The following is a 25855-nucleotide window of genomic DNA, read 5'->3' as shown; positions in this document are numbered from 1 at the left end:
GGTAGTAGCGGCTGGACAGGAAATAAAGGAAATCGTTGCTGTATATAGCTGTATACTACTCCTTATGAAAATGAAAAGCTGTACTTTTTTAGACTTGCAAGCTGGCCGAAACTTGTGTAGGAGTCTCTGTGGCTGCTCCTCCAAAACAGTACTATTGATATTTAATTTTCAGCTTAATTACAACATAAGCATCTTTCCTTTCCTCCTCCAAACACAAACATTTGGTTTAAGATAAGTTGGTTGTGAGGTATGTTTTTTGGTTTTGGTGCTTCCAGTGTATAATAAAACTTCAAGATATTTTATAATATTTCCTTTCAGTAGATTATAAAAATGAACTTGAAAAATTAAGTGTTGGTAATACTGTGCACAACTATTTCTTGATTTTATGACCTTTTAATTGGAGTTATTGAGAATAATGTATCACTGGCTTTGATATAGAAAGGGAATGTGGTATAAAACACATTGTTATGTATTGTAAGTAAGAGCTGAGTTGTTATATTTATCACGACACTTAAGTTCTTTAGCTTGAATCATCAAGAATGTGAAAACAAATAAGGTTTAAGGAGTATAGTGGAATGTCACTAGTTGACTGTGGAAATTACTGTTCTCTGTCAAATCTACACTTCTGTACACCCACACAAGGATTTCTACTCTTGTACTTAATCCTTTCTGCTTTAGTACATACCTGTAGGAAGTATTAAGAGTAGCTGCTAATCAGAACTAACTGTCCAGCCCTTATCCTAGGACTTTATCCCTACTTGGAGTTCTGTTAATGCAGCTCCAGACTGCTTTATGTAATATCCTTGGAAGAAGTCTATGCCAGATTTGTTGTCTCTGAACCTAGGAAGTGATGTCTACATAAAAATGCCTCAATTTATGAATAAGAAATGCAAATACCTTGTGTTTAACTTATTAAACTTCTTGTGAGCTTGTTGTTTATAATAAGTTACTTGTATTTAGTGCTTGTAGGATTATAAGCATGGTTTGTCTTGGACTTTTTAAGAATTAAAGGATAAATTAAAACTGAGTGGGAACTTTCAGAAAACTGCTAATTTGTATGATCACTGCTTTGATCATGGAATGTAAGAGGCTTTAAGGTTAGTTTGATAGTACTTTTCTAACATTGGCACATCAAGTTTACTAGAATGTGTGAAATGTGTGAGGGTTCTGTAGTTCTTAGTAGGGGAAGAAGCACTATGTAAATGTGGAGGAAAAGTTACATTGTTGTGATGCCTGGGGACCTGGAGAATTGTCTTAGGTGTTCTCTTATTAATGCAGTTATTCACTAACTTCCTTTTAATATCTTTCATTAGAGTCCTCCTAGATGTTTCTTCAACTGTCTTGTGATGGAAGGGAAATATTTTTGAAGTTATAATGGATTTTATGCAGCATCATAACAAAAACTGGCCTAATAGCAGCATTTCTGTTTGAAGAGAATAAGAATAATTAAAAACAATCATGACAACTTCTCATATGAATGGACATATCACAGAAGATTCTGACAGTGAAGCAAAAAATGTGGATCTTGCATCTCCTGAGGAACCTCAGAAGCACAGAGAAATGGGGGTTGATTGCCCTGGGGATTTGGGCTCCAGGATGATGCCCATGCGGAGGAGCGCTCAACTCGAGCGAATTCGTCAGCAACAGGAGGACATAAGGCGAAGAAGGGAAGAAGAGGGAAAGAAACAAGAACTGGACCTTACTGCTTCCATGAGGCTAAAGAAACTAGCACAAATTCCTCCTAAAACTGGAATAGATAATCCAATATTTGACACAGAAGAAGGAATTGTTTTGGAGAGTCCTCATTATACTGTGAAGACACTAGGTAGGTAAATTGCAGTGAAATGGCTAATAGGGAAAATAATTAGTCAATACGATACTGATGTTCTTTTAGGCCACTGAAAACCCAATTTAGCTAATTCTTCCTATGCAGATTTAATGTCTTCTGGTTTTTGGATTTGGGTTGCTTTGGGGATTTATTTATGTATTTGGTCAAGCATCAGGCTATGTGCCTCAGTAAGTAGCTTTTCAAAACAGATTCATTTGGGGACTTCTGTAGATAACTAATTCAGTGTTATGTCTCCATTGTTTTTAGGCTGGGGAAAACCATGCAAGTAATACACGATTTTATTATGTATGATGAAGCACAGACCAGAATAAGCAATGAATAAACACTTACCGTCATGTGAAATCAAAGCGCAAGAGTTTTTAATATTTCAGAGAAACACTCTTGGGGTTTCATCTGACTGTCTTGTGTTACCAATTTTTCACCTAATATAATTTACACTCTTTAAGTATTGGTATCAATAGTGAAAATCTGCTTACCTTAACACTTGGACATTGATGAAAATGTGATGTTAGTAATTTTTAAAGAGAGAGATTCAGAAGTTGTTTGCTTCATAGCTGTCATTGTTAGATACTTGATTGTGAAATTCTCTTCTTAGAGGGAACACAAAACAGAAGATGCAAAGATTGATGTCAAACAGTAGAAGTGAAAGGCAAAGAACTTTGGAGATATAATTAGACTAAATCATGATATATCCATATATGCACCAGGGAGCTGAATTAGGATGTCATAGGCATCTATTGCAATCAGAGAAGTCATGACATAATGTTGACAGGCATGCAAACATACTACTGCTGTTTCCTTGCCAGACAGAATTATAGTAACAGTTTGGATCAGGTAGACATAAGATTCGGGAAGAGGGTTTATAATAGTTAAGAACTTCTGTTAAGAGTGGTGCTTTGGTTATACTCAACTGTGATGTTGAGTTGCAAAATATGTCATAAATGAAATGCTGTGAATCTCTTAATTTACGTAATCTGTTCAGAATTTCTGTTCAGTCATCAGAGCTGTCAAAAACTGAGTCATAATTTAAAATTTAACGAAGTTCTTCTGCAGTAACTTTACCTCTTCCAAAATTTTCCTCTACTTTTAAGCAAGTCCTTTTTCCAGTTTCTGGATTAACCATACTAACATCTGACACCAATGCTGAATTTCAGAAGAATTTTTTTTTTTAATTCTGAAAGCTGTCCCTGCTTAGTATCGGGGCCAGGGATGTTGCCTTATGAGCATATATCCATGCATGCACACTTACAAAAATACAGTTTCATAGAGAGGATTTGAGTCTGTTAATATTTCTGCTTTTTTTTATTGGATACCTGAACCGTAGAGGCCAGATTCTTTGTACGTTTACATATACAACTTTTTGTTTTCCAAGAAACTTGCTAGCCCCTGACTTTGTCCAAAACCGAATGGCTAGTGTGTAGTTTTTCAGTTTGTCTGTTTGGTTATACTGAGTTTTTCACCTGTGCTACTCTTGACTTTCTAATCTCATCTTCCATTCCAGATGAGATTACTTATTCGCTTTCACAAATCTCTAACCTTTATTAGGAGAACCTTAATACACCTTGGCAAGTGCTAGTGAATTATAGAGATGTTAAACTATCCTTATTCAGCCTTCTTTAAAATATACTGACTTTAGTTTTGCTTTTTTGTGGTTTGGGTTTTTGTGTGTGTGCGTTAGTTAATCGATAGAGCCTCTTCTGAAGATATATGTTTAAAATAAGAATATTGACATGATTGTCTGTATTTTTAGTTTTGAAAATGTTTCATAAGTTCCAATGTCTAATGTAGCAGATCTTTGCAAAGTCTTTAATCTTTTCATCTTAAAAAAAAAAAAAAGGCAGACTAGATTAAGCAGATTGGATTGTATTTATAAAACAGGACACAATCAAAACAATTTTAAAGAGCATGTTTGTTATTGAAGCAGTATATGATTTAGACAGCTGTCTTAATGGAAATAAGTTGATGTGCACTTAAAACATGTGCATGTAAGTATATGGCTTTTTCATAGCAGTATGCTTCTATAAAATGCAGAAAAGTTTTTGTTTGCTACAATCTGTTCAGCTAATTTAGTTAAATGAGTAACTGACCCTTTAAACCTTTTGTGGCTACAGTAAAATGGGGGTTTTAGAGGAAAATGTGCCTATTTGTTTGGTTTTTGGGTTTTTTTGTTTGGTTGGTTGGTTTTTTAATACCTTGGGCAAAACTTATTTATAAATATGCTATAAATAAAATTTCAGAAATAGTTTTGGGTAAAACAATATTTAGCCCTGTGATTCAAGTAATATGTGGGGTATTAGTGTGCTAATACCAGCACATAGAGTACTCTAGGGATCTGTGAAAAAGCTTGGGAATTAAGATCTTGGTGCTGACATATAATAAACTCAATTATATAATAAGTTTGCTGTTCATAACTTTTTGTTTAAGGTGATAAATAGCAGCTATTTTATTTTCTTCTTTTTCTAATCTAACATGTTAGGCTGTGGCCATGAGTCCTCCCCTGCAGTTGCATATTTTTGCCTTGCAGTCTTTTGATTAATGTGCATATCACACAGTGCTCGGTCACATTCCAGCCATTTCGTAGCCTAATGGAAAAAAGGCTGCAACACTGTTTGTAAAAGAAGACTTATAAAAAAAACATACTTGATTGCTAATTGATCTGCGATTAAAAACTGGACTTGTTCTGCCAAAGAACCCTGACTTTTTTCTGTGAGTAAATGCAGACATTAGTCTTTTACTGATCTTTTTTCCTCAAGGCAACCTTTGCAATAGGAAATGTCTAGAGATCAAGTCTTTGTTGCTTGGATTTTTTTTATTTTTTTTTTTTTTTTTTTTAAGACTACCAGAGCAAAAAACTTGCAACCAAATCTAATCTGTGATTGAGAATTCAGAAGCAGGAACCTAGAGAGAGCTAGCCAGATGCGTATGCGGGTTATTTTTGTTAAACAAGTGGCTAGGCAATGGATTGCTAGCTTTTGGGGAATGTTTTACTCCTTTCAAGCATTATTTCTCTTTTAGAACTGTGATGGGGAGGTATTTTTTTGTTCCATGGAGAGACATGTAATTTGGTATAGGGCTTTTGCATCCAGCACAGAGAAAGATTCAGTATAGAAAGGAATTGTACAGGGAGGAGAGTACTGTGGTAGTTTGTAAGAAAGTACGACACAGAAAGAAATAGTAAAGTGCTGAAACAAGGATATGTAGAGGCATCTAGGATTAGGACATCTTTTTATGCAGAATAAAATGTCTGTATGTTTTTATCTTATGGAATATGTTTGAGAGTTGTGTGTGTACATATGGTATATATATTTGAATCCTCTGATATATAAGGGGGAATAGACAATTCAAAAATAATGGAATAAAATGGTTTATGCATAGGAAGAGTTAGAAGAGGTGAGGTTCTTGTCTAATGCCTCGCTGTTTTTTGAATCTAGTAACAGTAACAAGTAGCTGAATTTTGAGTTGGTGTGTTGAACTGGGCAGGTATCAGTAGGAACTTCACAATAATATCTGACTGGTTTACACTTTCTTTTTTTTTTTTTTTTTTTTAATATATTTAATGCTAGAAAAAGTGCATTTCCTCTGACTTGGGAGAATCAGTTGCTGAGGTGCTTTGGTAACATGCATACTCCACTAGATCAGAATTTTGCCAGCTGACTATGTCCTATTTAGCAAATATTCTTGCTTGTAGAGTGTTCTTCAGCCTTCTCCCCAAATGGCATTTCCTTCTGTGTGATAGGCAGTATATTATGTATACAGTCCTGTAGTGAGACATTGGCTGCCTTAATTAGTGTTGTGAGCTGTACTGGATTTCACCTGTGGAATATCCTGCACAGCCGGTATCTGAGCTTTCCATGCAGCTTTTGTACTACTGCACTTTGTTTCCTTGGTCGTTACAGGGAGAAGCCTTTGACCTTTGGTGGGTAGGCTGTTTTTGGCATGTGTGGAATGGTTCTGGAAGGGTTGGGTTTGGTTTGTTTATTGTCCTGCAGATAGTACAGTATAAGAGTAGTAGCTCTGTATAGTTTGCTTCATTTTATTATACAGAAGACTGACTTGCAAACTCAGAATTGAAAACATGTATGTAGGTGTGCTTTGTCCAAAATGAAAACCATTAAACTTGATTGAAATGTGTAATTTATTAGGAATTATAGTTTTCATGTGCCCATTTATCAACTGTTTTAATCTTGTGCTCGACTTGGAGTCTAGCATTGTGTTCAGAGTACTGGTGAATTTGAGGTTAAAACTAGGTAAAGGAAATTTCTCACAGAATATAGCCAGGTTAGTAATTGGTGATTAGTGACCTACTGTGAATTTTCAAGTAAAAAGTGCAACTTAGATGATGCCTTGATAGCATTCCTATTTTAATGTCATTTAGTTGGCTCATAATGAAGGTTCCTAAATCTTAGAAGTTCTCAAAGCTGATACTTTGATACCAGTAAGGGAGATTGACCTCAGTATCAACTCACAGTTTTAAAATTTGGGTTTTTGTTTGTTGTTCATTTTTAGAAACTATCAGGATCAAAATTCTAGCTTACTCAAATTTGTTAAAACAGAAGATAGCTGACCAGCCTCTTGTGGCTGAAAAGATTTTGTCAGATAATGTGTGAGAATGCATACATTATTTCAGGCTCAAAACATCCGCTGGTTTTTTGGTCTGCTTGAGGATTTCTTGCCTGGGTTTATTCACATTGTAGGTATGATTCAAATTCCTCATATTAGGTAGTTTCTCAGTACTTGATATTGGAAAGTGACATACTTTGCAGAAATTCTGATTGGTTCAAAACCACCCTTAATTTGACAGTCTTTAAAAAGCACCCATAAAGTATCAGATTAGTTCTTGAAGCTCAAGAACTTAGTACATGTGTAATATTCTGCAAACATGTAGAAACTGGTTATTAAAATCCATTAAAATATTTTATGGTCTAAATAGAACTCCTGATCTTGTAGGTAAAAGGTATGGACTTTCTTCTGGTGCAGATGACTCTCAGAACTCTGACAATTGGCATTTTTTTCATCCTTACCTTTTTATTTTAATGTGCCAAGACTGAGCATAATTTTATGGTCAAAAATTGGATTTGGTTAATTATCAAACACTCGTTCTATGACTAAGCAATATTTAGTTGAGATAGCTACCATGGCAGATATAAGTGGAATAATGTATCAAAATAACTCTTTGGACTAGATGACCTCTGAAGGTCCCTTCCAACCCGTATGTTCTATGATTCTATGAAAATAACTGAATGTTCAGTGCATCAAGATTAGTTTAGCAAAGGAGTTATTTTCATGTGTCAAAGTTGTCCCTCTTTGACATTTAGCTATACATGAGCTGAAATTATTGGATCTTTTATGTATTAGTGATTTCTTTCAGAGAAGAATTGTTCCTGCAATAGGAATTTAAACAGTATCAGCTTTTTTATTTCTCCTTTTACCAACTTTGTGGTCTTTAATTTTTTTCATTCAGGTATGTTCTGCTAATAGAAGTCAGGGTGAACTTGCATATGTTGTTGCTGATTAAAAAAATGAACAGCAAAAAAACCTCATTGTAAAAATCTTTATATAAGCATTGATTAATTATGAATCTTGTTAACTCATATCTTATTTGTATTTTGTTATTTCCTACCTAGAAGTGGAAGAACTGTTAACTTCTCTTAAGCATATCCAGCATGTTTTGGTAGACCCTCAGAGCCAAGAAGATATCTCTCTCATTTTACAGCTTGTTCAAAATACTGATTTTCAGAATGCATTTAAGATACACAATGCTGTTACAGTACACATGAACAAAGCCAGCCCTCCGTATCCTCTCATCTCCAGCGCACAAGAACTAGCACAAGAGGTATGTACCGTATGCGTCTCTGATAGATCTGAAACCTATAATCATAGCTGTTGTTGAAATATGTACCTGTCAAGCTTGTCTGAATTACTGAATGGTGAATATGAAAGGGTTTATAATAGTCACTGATTGCTGTATCCAGTTTTTCCAGATTTCCAAACAGTAACCAGAACAATATTTTGGGGATACAAACTCCCTTTTTAGCATTGATAGATATGCAACAGAAAAGATACTATGTTTAAACATAGGAAAAGGGAGTGGTTATGAAAATCTAACTCATTTACTTTTAGTATTCTTTATTCCAACTATTCAGGAGTTGAATTGCAGCTCTCTGACTTTCCTCTGAGCTGAGCCATGGTTCTTAAATTGGGAGGCATCTCTGAAAACACAACCATACTTGAAACAAGCATACTTCTTTGAAGTGAGCAACAGATCCCGTAATATTTCCTCTCAATGTTTTAATTACTGCTGTGCTGGTCAGATTACACTTAAATTTCATCCGACAGATGACAGCTCTCTCATAAGATGATGTGTCTTTTAAAAATTATTAAAATATAGTTTTAGAAATTTACTTGGGCAAGATTTTTAATCTTTTACAATTTCAGCCAGATTAACTACTTTCTTTGATGCTTACTGACTTCAGTATAGATGGGCAATACCTGTATACCTGCTTTTTTATAAGCATTAGTAGTAATTTACAGAAAACTCCTTAGATACAGTGTTGCTGTGAACAGAATGAGTTTTTGCATGTGGCTGGAAGCAGCCAAGACACTCTGAGGGGTTGCTCAAGAGCTTTATCTTCATTTTCTATGGCCTGGTGCACGTATATATTGAAGTGTAGCTCTACCTTATTTGGATATACATTTGTTAGTATGTTTAAAGTTTAAACTTGCTATAGCTTGAATACCAGTGTCAGTGCAAGCATAGCACTGCAGTGTTCAGCAGAGCAGACTCAGAAGTTGGGTAAATGCTCTTGCATTTAGCACCCCATGAACCAAACTTAGCCATTCAAAAATGGGCTCTGGTACACCAGTTGGAGTACCTGCATCAGTACATAGCTATTCTCCAGTTACACAAAGGTACATCACTCACATCACTCCAATTTCAGTATGGCAGCAAGTTGGGTTTTCTTTTTTTTTTTTTTCTTCTGGTTTCTTTCTGCCTGAAGCAATTTTTTTTTTCAACAGCTCTTTCCACTCTCCTTCCTTTTCCTAGGCCTTAACCTTGTAAGTCAAGGAAAACAGCATTGTAGCAAGCTTGAACTTCTTTTACAGAAGAAATTACTGATTCATGAGAGACATAACTTAAATATTATCTGAAGGTGCAGTGTGCTGACTAAATTGCAGCTCAGGATTTTCCTGTTTAGGTTTGTCATCAAGACTGTGCCAAAATGAGGTGGGAGTATTTTGCATATGAGCTTTCCTCTGGCTTTTTATCAGGCTGTAGGCTGCTATAGGATCCTCAGTAGGCTGTTGTGATGTCTGTGAGCCTGAAGGAACCTTTTCAATTAACTTCTGATTGTAAACTACTTCCCTAAACACCCACTTTACACAAGTCTTGCTTGTGATTCCATTCAGATACAAGCCAGAGTTTTTCGAATCTTCATTTATAATATAGGAAGTTACCGATTTATTTCTTAAGAAAGCTGTTTTTTCCCCTTCATGGATATGAGACCCTTTTATTTGCTGCCTAATAGAAGTTTCTAAGAAAATATGCCTAGGAAAACTCTACGTCTGTTTTCAAACCTTCATATTCCTCCCCATCTTCCTTACCCCTCACCTTACCAACACATTCCTCTCTTTTCCAGGTGATTTGGTAAATACTAAAATCAGAGAGTGCTGTAAAGCCATTTTCATGTTTCTTAGCAATCCATGAAGAAGGTTAAGCATAAAGAAAACATTTCTTTAATCTAAAATTAATTTTGTTATCACCCAGGAGAGAGACTACTATGTGAAAGGCAAATATATTACCACACTCGTTTTGATTTTCATCTCCCATCTTTGTCTTTTCCAGCCTTGAATTCCTGAAAACTCAATATATTGCATATGTCTGTTCCCATTCTCAGATGTAATCTAGTTTCTCAGTGATTCAGCTTTGGGTGTATTTAAGCGATCTGTATTTTGCAATATGTTAAATAGCATCCTGAAACAATCAAGATGGAAATTCAGGGCAAATATTTCTGACTGATGGAAGTGTCTGAAGAAGTACACTTTGAAGCCTCCATTCACATCACTCTTTACTTCCTGGTACATCCTGAATACAAGATGCTTGTGATTATGCCTGTTTTTTTGAGATCTTTCATTCCTTTTGGAAAGGCTACTGTATTTGTTATGGTAGCAGTATGGGAAGAAATAATTTTTGCTTTAGGAAAAGTTGAGTTTGGTGATTTTTGGGTTTGGTTTGATTTTGTTTTTTCACCCTGTCGAAATACCTGTCTTGCATGCCCAGATTTTTTCTTGTTCTGTCATTTTCGATTATGTCTTGCTTTTCCATCCCTAAACACAGGCATGGGAAGCTCCCCCAGAAAATTGTTTTTTTATTTACTTCAGGGTGTTTTAGGAAAGACTTGCAAATGCCTGGGCTTAAGATACTGATAACATCTTGATGATAAAAGCCACAAGGCATTACAAGAAAGAAAAATAGCAGATACATGCATAACATGAATTTTAAATGGCAAGTAATCTAGTGTGCATATTTCAGTGCACAGGTCATCAGTGATAGTGTATAACTCATTGGAGTGCATGTCCTAATTTAAACTACAGACGTGTTTTATTTGAGGCTTTATGGTGTGGAAGAGGATCTGGTATAGAGCTCATGCTTCTGTAGCTCTAACAAGAAAAGACAGTTTGCAACATAATTTCATATTGCAACATGGAACATTCTCTTTTTTTTTAATGGTAAATATTAATATTTAATTAAACTACAGTTTTGGAAGTGTGTTTGGGAGAATTATTCATACTGAAGTTAATTTAAAAAATCTGTTTTCATTTACTCTTTAATTAATTGCTTTTGTAAAACGAAGTCTTATCAACAGTGTGTTGTGAAAACTTTTTTGATTTTGGATTTTTTACCATTAACAGTCAGGAGAGTAGAATGGTGCGTTTTTATTTTCTAGTCTCCTTTAGAAAATTCTTAGAACTAGTAGTGTACTGGTACAGTTAACTTTTCCCAGGGACTCTGATAACCAGCCACCAATAGTTCAAGATTTTTCTTTCTTTTAAAAAGAAACTTTAATTGACTTTAAAAGGTGGAATGAAGCACCAGAGCTTAAGGAATTTATTTTAGAAAGCTAATCTTCATGTAATGTGGTGTACTCCAAGCCTTAAATAAAAATAGCCAGGAAACATCAAGTGTAATTAAATTGATTTTTAAGTCCATTTAAAATGGACCAAGATGGGGGCAAGGATTATGGGACCATGGTCTGAATCTTGACATTGTAAGACTCAAACAGGGGAGATTTAGGTTAAATAGAAGGAAGACATTCTTTACTGCGATGGTGATGAGGCACTGGAACAGGTTGCCCAGGGAAGCTGTGAGAGCTCCATCCCTGGCAGTGTTCAAGGCCAGGCTGGATGGGGCCTTGAGCAACTTGGTCTAGTGTGAGGCATCCCTGCCCATGGCAGGAAGGTTGGAACTGGATGATCTTAAGGTCTTTTCCAGTCCGAAACATTCTATGATTCAGTGACTGGATGCATCATTCAAGACAGTTTGTAATTTTTGGCCTGTAACAGCACATATCTAATACCGTGAAGATGTTCTTGCTGTTAAATATACTTAAAAGGCTGAAATTATATAGGCTATGTTTCTGAAGGTTTCAAACTTGATACTGTTCACTTCAGCAAGTGCATGCAATTAAACAATATCAGGACTTTGAGAGGATGCACTGGAAGCTTGTCACTTCTGGTATAAGTGCACTAGAATGTGCATGTATAGTCTCTCTGACAGACCTGCTCACCTGAGAGTGAACAATAAAGCATTTTGCAGGTGTGGTTAAATTCTGAGTATTTACTATCATTTCAGTATGTGCCTCCACATTGTGGTATGTATAAGTGAAACCAAATTGATAGCTTTTGGGGAGTTGCTTGAAATAAAGTTAACAAAATTAACAATAAGATGTAGGCTGAAGAGTTAAGAAAATACTATTATTGCTACACATGTAATATGGATTGCTATATTATCTGTAGTGTGTCACTTCTGGAGTGACAGCCTGTATTCAAATTTCTTTGATAAAACTGTGGAATTCAGTAAAACAAGTTACAAAGGAATCTGACATGCAGCGAAACTGGTGTAGTAAGTGGTGTATATAGCAACCTGATGCTTTCCTAGAGCTTCATTAAATAAACAAATAATAAATGCACCTTTCTCTTAGAGGAGGAAGGATGCTATTAAAGTTTGAATAATCAAATTATTCAAAGCAGAAATTCAACTTGATTAAAAGATATTCAATACACACAGAATGACTGGTTGAGCCTGATTGCTTTCTTTTCCTCTGTCAAATCCCCAGTATCTGACCTTGCATTCAAAAGATGTCTTCCTTGCAGGACTTCTAAGTTGTTTTCTAAATAGGTTTTCTCGTAAAAAGGTCACTGGGATGGGATAAATAAGGTTTTAAAATCTTGTTGTAGCTTCTTCTAGAAAGGAACTGACAGTCACTTGAAAGTTAGAGACTGAAAATAAACCTCTATGAGAAAGTCTTTTGCATAGAAGAATCTCTTCTTTCAACACAGACGAATATTTGTTAGTGAAATGTATCCTTTACAGTGCTCTGTCTGCTATATGGCAAAATTCAGGCTAAGCCCAGGGATAATAGCTTCCTGGCCAATTCAGAGGTATGGCTTGAAGTTAGGCCTCTATGAAGCTGAATTCTTTCTGTTCTCTATGGTTAAGAAATTAGTTTTAAATAAAAAAATAAATCTGGCTTCTTGTTTGACTGTTGTAAGCTATACTAGATTTGTTCACCAGGAGGAATGTTCTAGGGATGTCAAAAGGAAGGCTTTTGGAGATTGTGCCAGGTTTATTGCCAAGCATAGGAACTTATTCCTTGTGACACTGTTTGCTTGGCAGCATAAGGGTCTTGCTCCATGGGAACAGTTAACTTGATGGCTTCTGCTGGGATTTAAAGTTATCTTTATGGCTTTCATTACTGTCATCTGGTAGCATCCAAGAGTTGTTAGCATTTCTATAGATAATTGCTTCTAAGATAGAGGTTCTTCAGACCTTTAGGTATTATTAGAACACACAAAAAGCGTAATTATTTTCACTTTGGAAGATGTGGTTTCTTGAGTCTTTGATGTCATTCATCAAAGAATGAAATCATCCTTAAGACTAAAAAGCTCTTGGAAAAAATCTTTTCCATACCACTGAAAGCTGCTGCTCTGGTGTGTATAATTTACTCTTGATGTCTCTGGATTCATCTATGCTTTTGGACTTGCATGCGTTTGGTCAGATTAGACCAGAGGATAATGACTATGAGAATTATCTTCCTTGGCCTCATCTTCAGCTAAGAGGGACTTCCGTGCTCCTGGGTTTCTCTGTAAGCGTATCAGTCTACTTGCGAGAGATGATGGCAAGGGACGTTTGGTAACTGAACAAGAAGGAAAACCTTTTTTCACACCTGAGGCTGCTTGAGCAAAAGCTGCCCTTGTGTTAATGGGTATTATTTTGGAACGAGCCAAGAAACCTGGTTTTCTGGGATCTTTTAAAGTTTTCACTTGTACACTTTGAGGCAGGGACTCCAGGATGCATTGCAAAATCTGTCTTGGAATCTTTGTCCTTCCTGTTGGTGGAAATAGTTTGGGTAAGATAAGCCACCTGCTTTTAAGGAAAAGGAAGGATAGTTACATTAATGAGAAATTAGTCCATTTTAAAAGACCCAGCCTATGAATACTTAATAGACTTCATCATGAGGGATTTCACTATCGTGTTCCTTATTAGAGTTTATTTTTTTTGTGTGTGCATCTTTCTGTTTGCCGAGTTCATTGCCAGTTTCTGGTATTGACAAATATGCATGATACACTGGATACCAGGTTAGATTTGGTAGATAATTACTGAGGCAAGATGTGCTGCAGTTGTCCTGTGGTCTCATCACATGTTTCCCTAATGTGTACCAGATTAAGTTTAGTCAACCAGTGTAACTACTACATGGATATACTTTTCTTTCAGTGAAAAGAATAATTGCAGCTAGGAGGATTTGTGCTTGAATAGGGGAGGAAGGATTGATATATAATTGGAGAGATTAAGAGCTTTATTACTTGATTTCTTTTCAGGTACAAAGTGTTTTGAAACCCAGTCACCATAAGGATGGGCAGGAGCTTAATGCTTTGCTGAATGCCCCTCACGTGCAGGTAAAATAAAATGAAACGTCTAATTTAATGGAAGTATTTCGCGATGTGGTTTTCAGTGTAACTTCTTTGGTTTTGCAATTGCTTTGTGCTGACTGGGCAAGGATGGGTTTTTGTTCTTCAACTCTGTGCAGATCTCAGTACTAGGAGGAGAAGCTTCCAGTTCCCAGCAAGTAATGGAAACTTCTAATCAAGTATAGTGCATGAATGTATTCAGCCCTTGCTACATTCTCATGTATTACAGGGTAATTTGCACATAAATGATGTAGCAGTGGATCACTAAGGTCAGAGCAACACATGAGCTGCCTTGCTTATCTCTGGGTTTTTTTGACAACTGTTTCGTGCTTAGCATAGGGTGCATAAAGGGAGTTTTGTCCTGTGGTGATGATGTAAATCCATGAGTAGCTTTCACTGCAGTAACTTCTTATGTCTGTATCCTAATTCACACACAGAGTAAACCAATGTCTGCTTTTTTAGGAAGGAGAAGCAGTAAGTACATATCTGTGCGTGCAATTTATTTTTTTATTCTTTTACAATCTGAAAGGAAAGTTTTGGAAAGCATTAGGTGCTACATAGCTCTGTAGATTATTTTTTGAGTCAGTTTGCAATGTTCTGTAACCTGCAAAGACTATTCAAATTGCAGAACTTCATCAAACTCTACTATTTTGTGTTAAGTTTGAATTTTTAATTTTGTGTAAAGTGTGACATTTTCTCTGAGCTGATTTTGTTTAACACTAGGCACTTTTACTGGCTCATGATAAGGTTGCAGAACAAGAAATGCAACCAGACCCTGTGACAGATGAAAAAATTTATGAGAATGTTGGTGTTTATGGAGGGGAGACAGTTAAAATAGTTCGCATTGAGAAAGCTCGGGATATTCCTTTGGTAAGTACTGGTACTCACTCTGTTATATGTAAAGGAGGTAATAAGCTTTTTTGTCCTCTGCAGATTGCTATGAAAGCTTTGAATTTGAATGTGGAGGTGATGTTTAACCTGTAAACACTCCCCCTCCCTCCAAAATGAGAAATAGTCAATAGATGGTAAACTTGTGTATATCTTCATACAACAGGAGCCATGCTACAATTTAAAATCTGTCTGATTTCTGTTAACTTGGGTTTGGAAAGGACTCCTTGACGGAAGTCACTGTCCCAAACTTTGCTGCAGGGGAGCTTTTATATTTGTGCCAACGATGGTTGGAGGTGTTTTTTGTTGTTGTTGTTTGAGTTTTTTGAGCTACTTGTCTTCTATTTTGCATTTCTCACATAAGTGTTTACTTAGGAATACATTTCTAAAATCATGAATCTTACGCTGTGGTGTAATTCAACTCTCAGTCTTCAGTGCAGCTTGAAGAAATAAAGCAGTGGGGTTTTTTTAATTGGAGCACTGGGTGTATGCATCTGAGCTGTTACTTGAATTCTCTTTCAACATAGTTTCTTTTCTCCCCTGGCTTGGAATATATACAATAGATGGCTTTGAGTTTCATATATGTAATAAATTTGGAATGTGTTGCTACTACACAGGGAGCTACTGTTCGCAATGAAATGGATTCTGTTATCATTAGTCGAATAGTGAAAGGAGGTGCTGCAGAGAAGAGTGGGCTGCTACATGAAGGGGATGAAGTTCTGGAAATTAATGGCATTGAGATTCGTGGAAAAGATGTTAATGAAGTTTTTGACTTGTTGGTGAGTTGGACGCTTCTTGTTTTCCTTGAAAAAAAATACTGCTTTCATAAGACTGAAGCTTGCTGGGTCTGCTTGTCATTTGTACGCCTATTTAGCATTAACTTGAAAGTATTTTAATTCTGAGAAATAGTGTTTATATGTGAATGGCCATTTCAAGTTTTCTTTCTGATGCATAGTATGATATTAATAAGAATGATGGCAGTTATGTGCAAAAATGAAACCTACAAGGGTGGAACAGTCAAGCTATCATGTGGACACTTGCTTTTAATGATTTATAAGAAAAACTTTGTTTAGCTCTGAAAAGCCATGATTTTTCTTCTTTGTCTCTGGTTGAGCCTGTAATTAATAAACGTGTGGCTGTATGATTGTGGTAGTGTCTGGCTGGGATAGAGGGGATTTTCTTCATAGCAGTTTATATGTGCTGTGGTTTAGGCTGACTTTGGACTGACACAGTGTTGATAAATCACCAATGTTCTTAGCTATTTCTGAGCAGTGCTTGCATGGTGTCAAGGCCTTCTCTGATTCTCTTTCTATGCCCTGTATGCAAGTAGGCTGGGGATGAGCAAGAGGTTGGGAGGGGACACACAGCTGGGACAGCTGACCTAGAACAACCACAGTGATATATCCTGCCATATAATACGGTGCTGAGCAATAAAAACTGGGTGGTGAGTGGTTGCTGTTGCATCACTTGTTGGGTTGGGGTGTTTTGCCTTCACTTATTAAACTGTCCTTACCTTGAGCCATGAAGTTGTCCTTGCCTTCAGTCTTCCAATTCTCTTCCCCATCCTGCTGGGGAAAGGGGATTGAGTGAGGAGCTGGTGGATGCTTAGTTGGCGGCCGGACTTAACCCACCATGAATTGTGTAACACGGGATCTTTACATCACTAGACTTCTTACCCTCGTGATAAAAACCCTTTTGTTTAGCAGTTTACCAACATAGGCATTTTTGTCTTTATTACACTTCTAGCATTCATGGCACAATTATACATCAGTTCAAAAGCAGCTAGTCAAAACAACAGGCAAGAAATTAATGAGGAACTAGTAAATGCAGAGTATTTTAAGCATTTTACAGTTGCAGGATTTGAGTATGTTAGTTAACATAGTAGAAATTTTTAGATTTGAAAACACTGTTCCATTTCAGTAATTTTAGAAAACTAATAATCTTTAAAAATTTTTTTCTTCCCAACATAGATCTGACTTGTTGGTATTTTTGAACAAGAGAATATTATCCTCCATTTCTCCTAAATCGCTGCTTGACAGAATTGCAGCTGCTCCATTTCAAATAGAAATAGTTTATGTATTATCAAGAATGCTAGGCTTTGAAGATGTGAATACCGGCATTTGGCTTTCTAGCCTGTCATTGTTTCACTGCATCTGTATCTGTGCTTTTTGTCTTTTAAAACAGTTAAGGGGTAGATGATACGCTGTTAGGAACTGCCTTTTATGGGAATTTTTGGAGCATTTACTAAAATACATTACTAATTCTTAACCTGAAGCCATATTTTGATACTGTATATGAAGAGTTTTGTTGTTTGGTTTGTTTTGTTTTTTTTTCCTGTTTCAGGCTGACATGCATGGTACTCTGACCTTTGTATTGATTCCCAGTCAGCAGAGCAAGCCACCTCCTGCAAAGGAGACAGTTGTAAGTAGCTCTACGTAAGTTTTTGAGCTTGGTTTTGAGCAAGGTATCACACCTTGTTTTACCAGTAATGTGTAGAAAGTTCTTCTGTAAGTCGTTTACATTGTGGAACAAAACCAAAATTAATCATTTAAATTGGTTTAATTGTTACCAGACTAACACCTGAATTAAGTGTTGAAAATGATTTTTGGTAAGCTGAAACTCTTAATATGATACTAACTCAGTTTCTAAAATAGTAAGAAATCATAAAAGTAGAACTGTCTGTGCTTCTGAAATTCTATTTCAAAATTCCCAATTTCTTTATTTTCATGTATATAAAAAAGGGTTTATGGGACTTGCAAATATGCTTTAGGAGGAAAAGCTTGTATAGTGTAAACTTTGTTCATTATCTTTTTAGCTAACATACTTTTCTTGACACAGCATTAACAGTTTGAAGAAAAAACATACCAATTGTATGACAGCCAAACAAAAACATTAATAGTTGGTGACAAAGTAAAATATTTTACAAGTGAAACTTCACCTGAAGCCCAGCAAATGGGTTTCAGTCTGTGTATTTATTAGGTATTTAAACAAATCAAAGTATCTCTCATACTTCTTGAATGCAAAGAACTTAAATAAGTAACTCGGGGGTTTTGCCTCCTAAAATGATGAGGAAATTGTATAGACTTAGAAATAACAAGAACTAAATTCAGGCCTTCAACTCCTACCTAGCAAAACTGTGTCTTTTCCATTGCTAACCCATGTAATGATTCCATTCCACTATTTCCTGTGCCCCAGATGAAGTTTCCATTTTATAGAATCTTAGAGTTTTTGTATGTCAGAGCTCTACTGCAAGCACAGGAAGATGGGGTGTAATTCTTTGGAAGTCACAAGGTGGTTTGTTTTCTGTTTTACATTTGGTCTCTCACAGATACACGTGAAAGCACATTTTGACTATGATCCCTCTGATGACCCCTACGTCCCTTGCCGAGAGTTAGGACTGTCTTTTCAGAAAGGAGATATACTCCATGTGATCAGCCAAGAAGATCCAAACTGGTGGCAGGCTTACAGAGATGGTGATGAAGACAACCAGCCATTGGCAGGCCTTATCCCTGGTAAATAGATCTCTAGAAAAAGTCTGACTGCCAGTTGTTCCCATAGCCATAGGAGCAACATTACAGTTCTCAAAGACTTTTATACCCTTTAAGTATCTGTGACTCTGAACCTTTTGCAACAGAGCCTACTGTTAGTTATGTAATTCACTTACTTAGAATGCTGACCTTTTAAGGCATCTCTATGTATAGACGTTAAATGCAGAGTAAAGCTAACACTTCCTTTGCAGTTCACCTTTTGAGAGCTACTTTCCTCTTCCTTTACTCCTCCACCTTGGGGTCGCTGTGGGTTCAGAGTTCCCCCTGCTGGCTGCCGCATAAACGTGTGATTTTTTTTAGCGTGCCTTGTTCTCTGAAGTTGAGAGCAGTTGCTAGGTTTCTTGGTATATCAAGTAGGCTAATTGAAAAAATGTATGGTTTTTTGTAGTAACTTTTCTGCATGTTTTCACTTAGCAAAGAGTTTCAGTTAAATTCAGTTACATGATTCCTTTCTAACTCTTGGGGGCCTTTGAATAATGGGGTTTTCAGACCCTGAAGTCAGTATGTTGCTTTTACATGGAAATATGTACAGCATTATACTCCATTAAAGATCTGCTGATCTGTTAAACACAGTGAGCAGAAGACTTTTCAAATTCTATAGAATATCATACTGTTACTTTATGACAAGTAAGCTGAGAGGAACACAAATTTAAATATAGGCTAATCTTTTTCAAGCTGAAGTTCAAAGACTTCGTATAAATAGAACACAGTTAACATACAAAAATAATTGGAAAACCATGTCATCGTAGTGTGAAATGTAGTCTTTCCAGTAGTTTCAATTTTCCAGGTAAAACTGTCTGGAATGGTACTATTGCTCTGCAAGTCTGTCTTAATATATTTTCATAGCAACAAACAAGCTTTGCAGCAATTTTAGTTTCTTGTTAAATTTCTCTTATGTAAAAGTTTAGGAAAAAATGAATAAGTCGTTACAAAAAAGTATGGAAATGGTTTCTAAATGTTAACTGCTTTTGTACTTTAATGTGTTAAGGAAAAAGTTTTCAGCAACAAAGAGAAGCTATGAAGCAAACCATAGAAGAAGACAAGGAGCCAGAAAAATCAGGTTGGATATCATGCTTTCTAAGGAAAAAAAAAAATAAAAATAAAAAATCTGGAGGTGCTAATTAGTGGTATCTGGAACCTCGGCATTGTGGAGTTGCAGAAAATTCTTCCGTTTTTTGTAATACAAGTGGGATGATTCTTTGAAATTCTTCATGTAAATACAGGTCTGAATTTAGCACTTTGTTGTATAAATTGCATGTATTTCGTAACTATGTGTGATGTAGTTAGAATGATGCGGGGGAATTTGGAAAGCCCCTTTTTTCTTAAAGAATTTTATCTGCCGTGACTCATTTGAAGTTCTTGGCATGTAACTTTTGCTTAATACACACCAAACTGCTGTAATGAACTAAAGAATGTAATGCCTTTTCAAAACTTCGCTTTAAAGATCCAGATAGTGGGTGGGATAGGAAGCTTTTTACTGTACAGGTATTGGATTGTGATGATTTTTATTTTGGTTAGGAAAACTCTGGTGTGCGAAGAAAAACAAAAAGAAACGGAAAAAGGTTTTGTACAATGCAAATAAAAATGATGGTAAGTAACATCTTTCGTGCAGTGTCTGCCCTTAGAAGCAACTGTAAAAGATTCTACAAACAACCTTGTGGAAAGAATGCTGAAATTCAGGAAATGTTAGAAATACTGCCTGATAATGTTCTGTGCAGGTTTGTAATAGCATTTAGTGAAAGATGTAAGAGGTGGCAGGATTTGTATGGTCATTTAGTCTTTAATAAAGACTAGATGGAAAAAAAAAAACCAGATAGCTTTTTTGGCATGGAAGCACTCATAATTTTACAATGATGAACCATTTTATTATGGTTTTGTAATATCACCTCACTCTGCATAATTAGGAAATGGAAACTTCTTCCACAGAGAGTTTGTAGGCTACTTATACTACATTCTTACAACAGTACTTTGGGATTGGGATGATGGTTTTTGTTGTTATTGGGCATAAAGTGTTATTCTTGTACTAGAAACTTATCCTTGGTGAGAAAGTTTCCCAAGTTTGTGCTACTACTTAGGTCAGTAGTAAGTGGAAGCAGATTTTCTTGTGGGGGGGGGGGGGGGGAAGGAAATCCTCATCTTACTGGGGAAATGATGATCTTTGGGGTTCTGGTGCTCTGGGGACTCTCAGATGCTGGGCAGAGTGTCAGGAGCTGCCTGAAACTTGATACTACATGACAGACAATACATGCAGTTAGCAGTAAAGTATGTTGTGACTATTTTATTGTTTCTCTGTCAAGATTATGACAATGAGGAAATTTTGACCTATGAGGAAATGTCACTGTATCATCAACCAGCAAATAGGAAGCGGCCTATTGTCCTGATTGGCCCTCAGAATTGTGGCCAGAATGAATTGCGGCAGAGACTTATGAATAACGAAGTGGATCGCTTTGCCTCTGCAGTTCCCCGTAAGTTTGACGGGCAGATATGGTTGCTTATTTTAAACATTGTCTGCAGGCACATCCTTCTGCGTTGAAAATGGTAATTGGGGTCTCGGGGTTTGAGCAGCTCTTGGATAAGGGACAAATGATAAAGTTATATCTTTTGTGGCAAAAAGTAGCTTTGGTAAGTCAGTGCATATCTGGTGTCCCAGCACAGTATTATAGAGGCATTATAAGATATACATATATTTCATTTTGAATAAAATTTGAGTGAATTACAGAAGTTTAAAAAGAAACTGCTGCATTGGTCAAAGAACTTTTAATCTACATCTCCTGCATAAATTTAAATCTAGGTGGTTTTATTGCCTTCCCAAATGACTTACATTCCAGTGAATTTTATAGTTTTAATGTCTTATGTACCCTAAATTAGGTTTACAAACAGCAGTCTAATTTGTTACAAACAACTTATATCATGCTTTTTTTCCTCTGGGTTTTTTTTTTTTTTTTCTTAGCAATATGTCTCCTAAAAGAAACACTTATTTCTCCAATTCTGCAGGTGTGGTATCACTGATACCTTTTTTTATCACTCTTGTTTGTAGATACTACTCGGAGCAGGCGAGAGACTGAAGCAGCTGGCAGGGACTACCATTTCATTTCTCGACAGGCATTTGAGAGTGACATAGCTGCAGGGAAGTTCATTGAATATGGAGAGTTTGAAAAGAACCTCTATGGTACTAGCATAGACTCTGTGCGGCAAGTAATCAACTCTGGCAAGATATGCCTTTTGAATCTTCATACGCAGGTATGGCAAAGGTGTTGCCTGTTGTGTTTTAATTGTAGAAGCTACTGTGAGAATCTAGAGAGCTGTATTTGTTTTATATACAATTAGTGTCTTCTCAAGGTCCATTTTCACATTTATTCCAAATTTTCTTTCAGTGGTATTCAGTTGGCTCTATTTAGTGTGTCATGAACACAACCTTCTTGTTTCTTGTTTGAAAATGCACACATCATCTTACCTAAAGATGATTGGCTAAAGGTAGTACAGACCTTGGTGTCCAGGTACTGAAAACTGGTGAGAACTATCTGAATTGAAAAATTATTTGAAATAGGATTTGTGTGTCTCAGTCTTCCGGTTATTCTGTGAGCTCTGACGTTTTTGAAGATCGAGAGGAAGTTATTTGGGATTATACTTGGAAACTGCATTCGGGGAATATTTATGCAGTTCCGTAACACACAGGATTAAAGTACATCACATCAGCAATATTGAAAAGCTCTTTAACTGTGAGCTGTTGATTATGGAGAAAGAAGAGAGAAACTATGCATATAGACCTCAACTTGGAAATCTAGTCAAACGCGGGAAGGGGCAAAGTACTGGAACACTGCACATTTTCTAATACATACAGTATGTATAAGGTCTATTACTGTTGTAGATGCAGCAACAAGATGACCTAAAACTCAGACACACCAGTAAAGTCTGCTAGTATTGAAGCGATAATTAGCCATCACCAGTTGGGACTCTCTGGTACTTCACAAGCTCAGCTCATAGGTATTTCGAAGCAATGTAATTCAGAACACTTTTTGAAAATGGATCTAATTATGTGGTTATAAAAATCTATCTCAGAGACAAGTTGTTTGTCCTGAGACATATACAAAGAGCCTTTTGAAAAAAATCAAACTACAGTTGGGTTCTTTATTTCCTGTCTCTTAATAACAATGCAACCTGCAAAAAAACCCCAAAACTCTAAGCATACAGTAGTAGTGTATCTGATACTTTGTATTTCAGTTTTCAAAACAGAAAATATTAAACTGCAGTATTTAAAGAATCTTGTCTCTGTTCAAAGCGGGTACTATTCCTTAGCATTGTAAGGAAACTTACTTCAATGTAGGTGACTTTTTTTCCTTTGGATACCAAAAGATATGTTTCTTCAGTTTACATACGAAGAATATTCATGAACAAAAGTAAATGTTTCAGTTCCATGAAGCTGAAAAATGGTGGAATATCAATTTTGCAGGAAATGCTGACTGAACTCTTGAGTGGTGATGATAATACTGTTAAGGTTAATTATACTGCTGTTAATATGTTGTGCAATTGTCATTGTGTTTGAAGCGTATATTTTCAATTATAGGTGTGAATAGTGCATCATTAAATGACCTTTTCATGGATGGAACTGTTAAATATTAAATAAATTCTATTTCTGCAGTCACTGAAGACACTACGTAATTCTGACTTGAAGCCATATATTATATTTGTTGCACCACCTTCACAAGAGAGATTACGTGCTTTATTGGCCAAAGAAGGGAAAAACCCAAAGGTAATGCGTTTACATTTCTGAAACCATGTTGGCTTTTTGTTACAGATGGTTTTGCTAAATTCTCACAATTTATTTGAAATTGGGAGATGGTAACGGTACTGAAAATGTATGGGGAAGCAGTGTAGGTGAAATGTGTGTGCTCTGGGTTAGTAGACAGACCATACTAAGGGAAGGGCTTAGTGATGCTTTTGCCTAGTGTAACGACAATTATGAGGCAAGGGAATCCACTGCTAATTCAGTAATCCTGGGGCACAGTGTCTCAGTGTGGTCCGTGTATTCGGGTACAAAAATAGAACCCTTTATTTCAAATTGTGGAAACCCCAAATTTGTCTTCAAGTAAACCTGAGAGTATTCTAGGGAGCACGTGATTATTCTTTTTATTTTAAGAACTCACATGAACTTGGAAAAGCATTTGCTTGAAAATGTACTCCAAAACTCTTCAGATTAAGTTATTTTAATGCTTGATCCTGTGGAATCACTTTTCATGTTTCAGCCAGAGCCATCTCAACTTAACCAATTCAGCTAATTTAGTTGAGGAGTTAGTTCTGTGGAATGGAATTGAAACCCACGGGTTAAACCAGAACATCTGAAGCTCAAAAAACATCCTTATCATCTTTTGAGATACAAAGTACTTATTGCTACAATAATGAAATATGTTGATCTTGAGCTTTTTAGCTGAAATCTGCCCTATGGTGGTTGGTGAGAGCACTTTGCCACCAAAGTACTAGTTGAATATAATGCAGTTTGTACTGAGGAAGAACAGTCTTTCCAGCCTAACGCTAAGGGATTCCTGATAGAACTGTTGGTCAGGAATCATGTTCTATGGCTGTGTTGTTCTGCTCTCCTTGTTTGATGCAAGGGTGATGTATTGCCTGGATGCAGATATGTGTGATGGTTCAATGTTGTTGCAAACTTTGCAATAGCTGATAGCAATACCATGAAAATTCGTGTAAAAGTGTTTTCTGAGTTGTTACCTTGCCCTACTCTGTTGTGGGGGAGAGGCTTACTGACATATGCTAATTCTCCATTTTTGATTGCAGCCAGAAGAGCTGAGAGAAATCATAGAGAAGACAAGGGAGATGGAACAGAACAATGGGCACTACTTTGATACAGCAATTGTGAATTCTGATCTTGATAAAGCATATCAAGAGTTACTTCGGTTAATAAACAAACTTGACACAGAACCCCAGTGGGTGCCCTCTACCTGGCTACGATGAGAGCAATTCCAAGGGACAGATGGCCTTCGGTCTAGTAATCTTTCCAAGGAGATCATGTGTAGGGCTGCCCAGTTCTAGTGTACACATATGTGAGCTCCAGACCTCAGTGGCTGCATCTTTTGCCAGTGAAATTGCGTATTACTGAAAAAAATACACTGATCAGCTTGTGAGCTGGTTTAGCTGATCTAAAGATCGTCCAAGTTTCTTTTCTCTGTGGTGTAGAAATGGAGACCTTGACAGTACTAAATTCTAAAGCTTTAGATAGATATTTTCTAGCAACTACTTTTATACATAAATCTACCTTTTTTTACCTAGAATCACTGTTAAGAAATCAAAGATTTTAAGTGTGTTTGTGTGTGTGTATATACAGTCCATGCTGTCACATAGTTATAAATATGAATGTTATTTAACACTTAACTTAATGACTTCGTGGGACATGATGGTAGTTCAGGAGCATAATTCTACAGATCATTGGGCAGAGGAGTAATCTACACATGAAAAACATTACTATTAATGAGAAATCTCTCCTGTTCAAAAAATACACAGAATAACGGTGCCGCTCTGCTCTGGAGCTGCCCTGTGAGGCTTTAGTTAGTATTTTAGTTATCAAACATTCCATTTTCTTATAGCACTGTAATTGGCGAATGTGTATAATGTAAATACTTCAATCCGTGTGTCTTTTTAGTCAGACTTTGTAAATCAGATTTGACTGCACATTAATTTTAGATCGAAAGATTAATATTATGTTGATCTTTTAGATGTGATATTTTTATGGACTTATCTTTAAAACATATTGACTGTTTGGAGCCACTGTTTTGAACAAATAGAGGTATTTAGAAAGGCAAAGGTTATATTTTTGTGAAATATAGTTATAAGACATGCTGCTTAAAAGTCAACTTAAGTTCTCGTGTTTTATAACAGAATACTGACTAAAATAAACTGATATGCTGAACATTGGAAGATAGTGGGGGTTTTTAATCTCTGCAAGTGGTTCATTTTGTGGCTGTTGGTCTAATGCATGACTAACTGGAATTAAAATAGCTGAATGTAGCTACTCTGTTATAAATGACTTATAATTCACTAGCCAACATATTGTCCTGCATTTGCTCAGTACTGCAGTGAAAGCATGAGTAAAACACTGGTAATTCACTGAGAAGTCACAAGAAAGGGGAATATTATTAATGGTTAAAACAAAAAAACTTGAAACAAGTGAACAAAAGGTGAGGTCTGCCTATATCCTAGTGTGTTCTGCAAAGCAGATCAGAACATCTTTGCATCCTCAGTTGATTCTGAGCTGTGAAGGTTTAGCTACTAAGTCTGTGCATCTGCAGTAGGGCTGTTCCATCGCTGAAGCTAACTGAATAGTATCTCAGCTGTTCTGGTTTTGGATAGCACAGAGAACCTTGACTGTGAATGT

At 36.3% G+C, this 25855-nt stretch overlaps 1 protein-coding gene across 1 annotated transcript; it reads left to right on the top strand.

The window, feature by feature from the left end:
- The first annotated feature begins 1315 nt into the window (after positions 1–1315).
- Positions 1316–24872, top strand: MPP5 (membrane protein, palmitoylated 5 (MAGUK p55 subfamily member 5)). Its single transcript, XM_010022735.1, has 13 exons — positions 1316–1825; positions 7474–7682; positions 13946–14023; positions 14759–14905; positions 15541–15702; positions 17267–17344; positions 18252–18435; positions 19460–19531; positions 19990–20061; positions 20769–20936; positions 21509–21711; positions 23111–23221; positions 24262–24872. The coding sequence occupies exons 1-13, from the start codon at positions 1459–1461 to the stop codon at positions 24436–24438; spliced, it is 2028 nt and encodes a 675-aa protein (XP_010021037.1). The 5' UTR covers positions 1316–1458; the 3' UTR covers positions 24439–24872.
- Positions 24873–25855: the final 983 nt, after the last annotated feature.

Source organism: Nestor notabilis, unplaced genomic scaffold (assembly GCF_000696875.1).
Source record: "Nestor notabilis isolate BGI_N333 unplaced genomic scaffold, ASM69687v1 scaffold30610, whole genome shotgun sequence".
NCBI lineage: Eukaryota > Metazoa > Chordata > Aves > Psittaciformes > Psittacidae > Nestor > Nestor notabilis.
The sequence above is the reverse complement of the archived record's forward strand: the minus strand, read 5'-3'. Positions and strand labels throughout refer to the sequence as shown.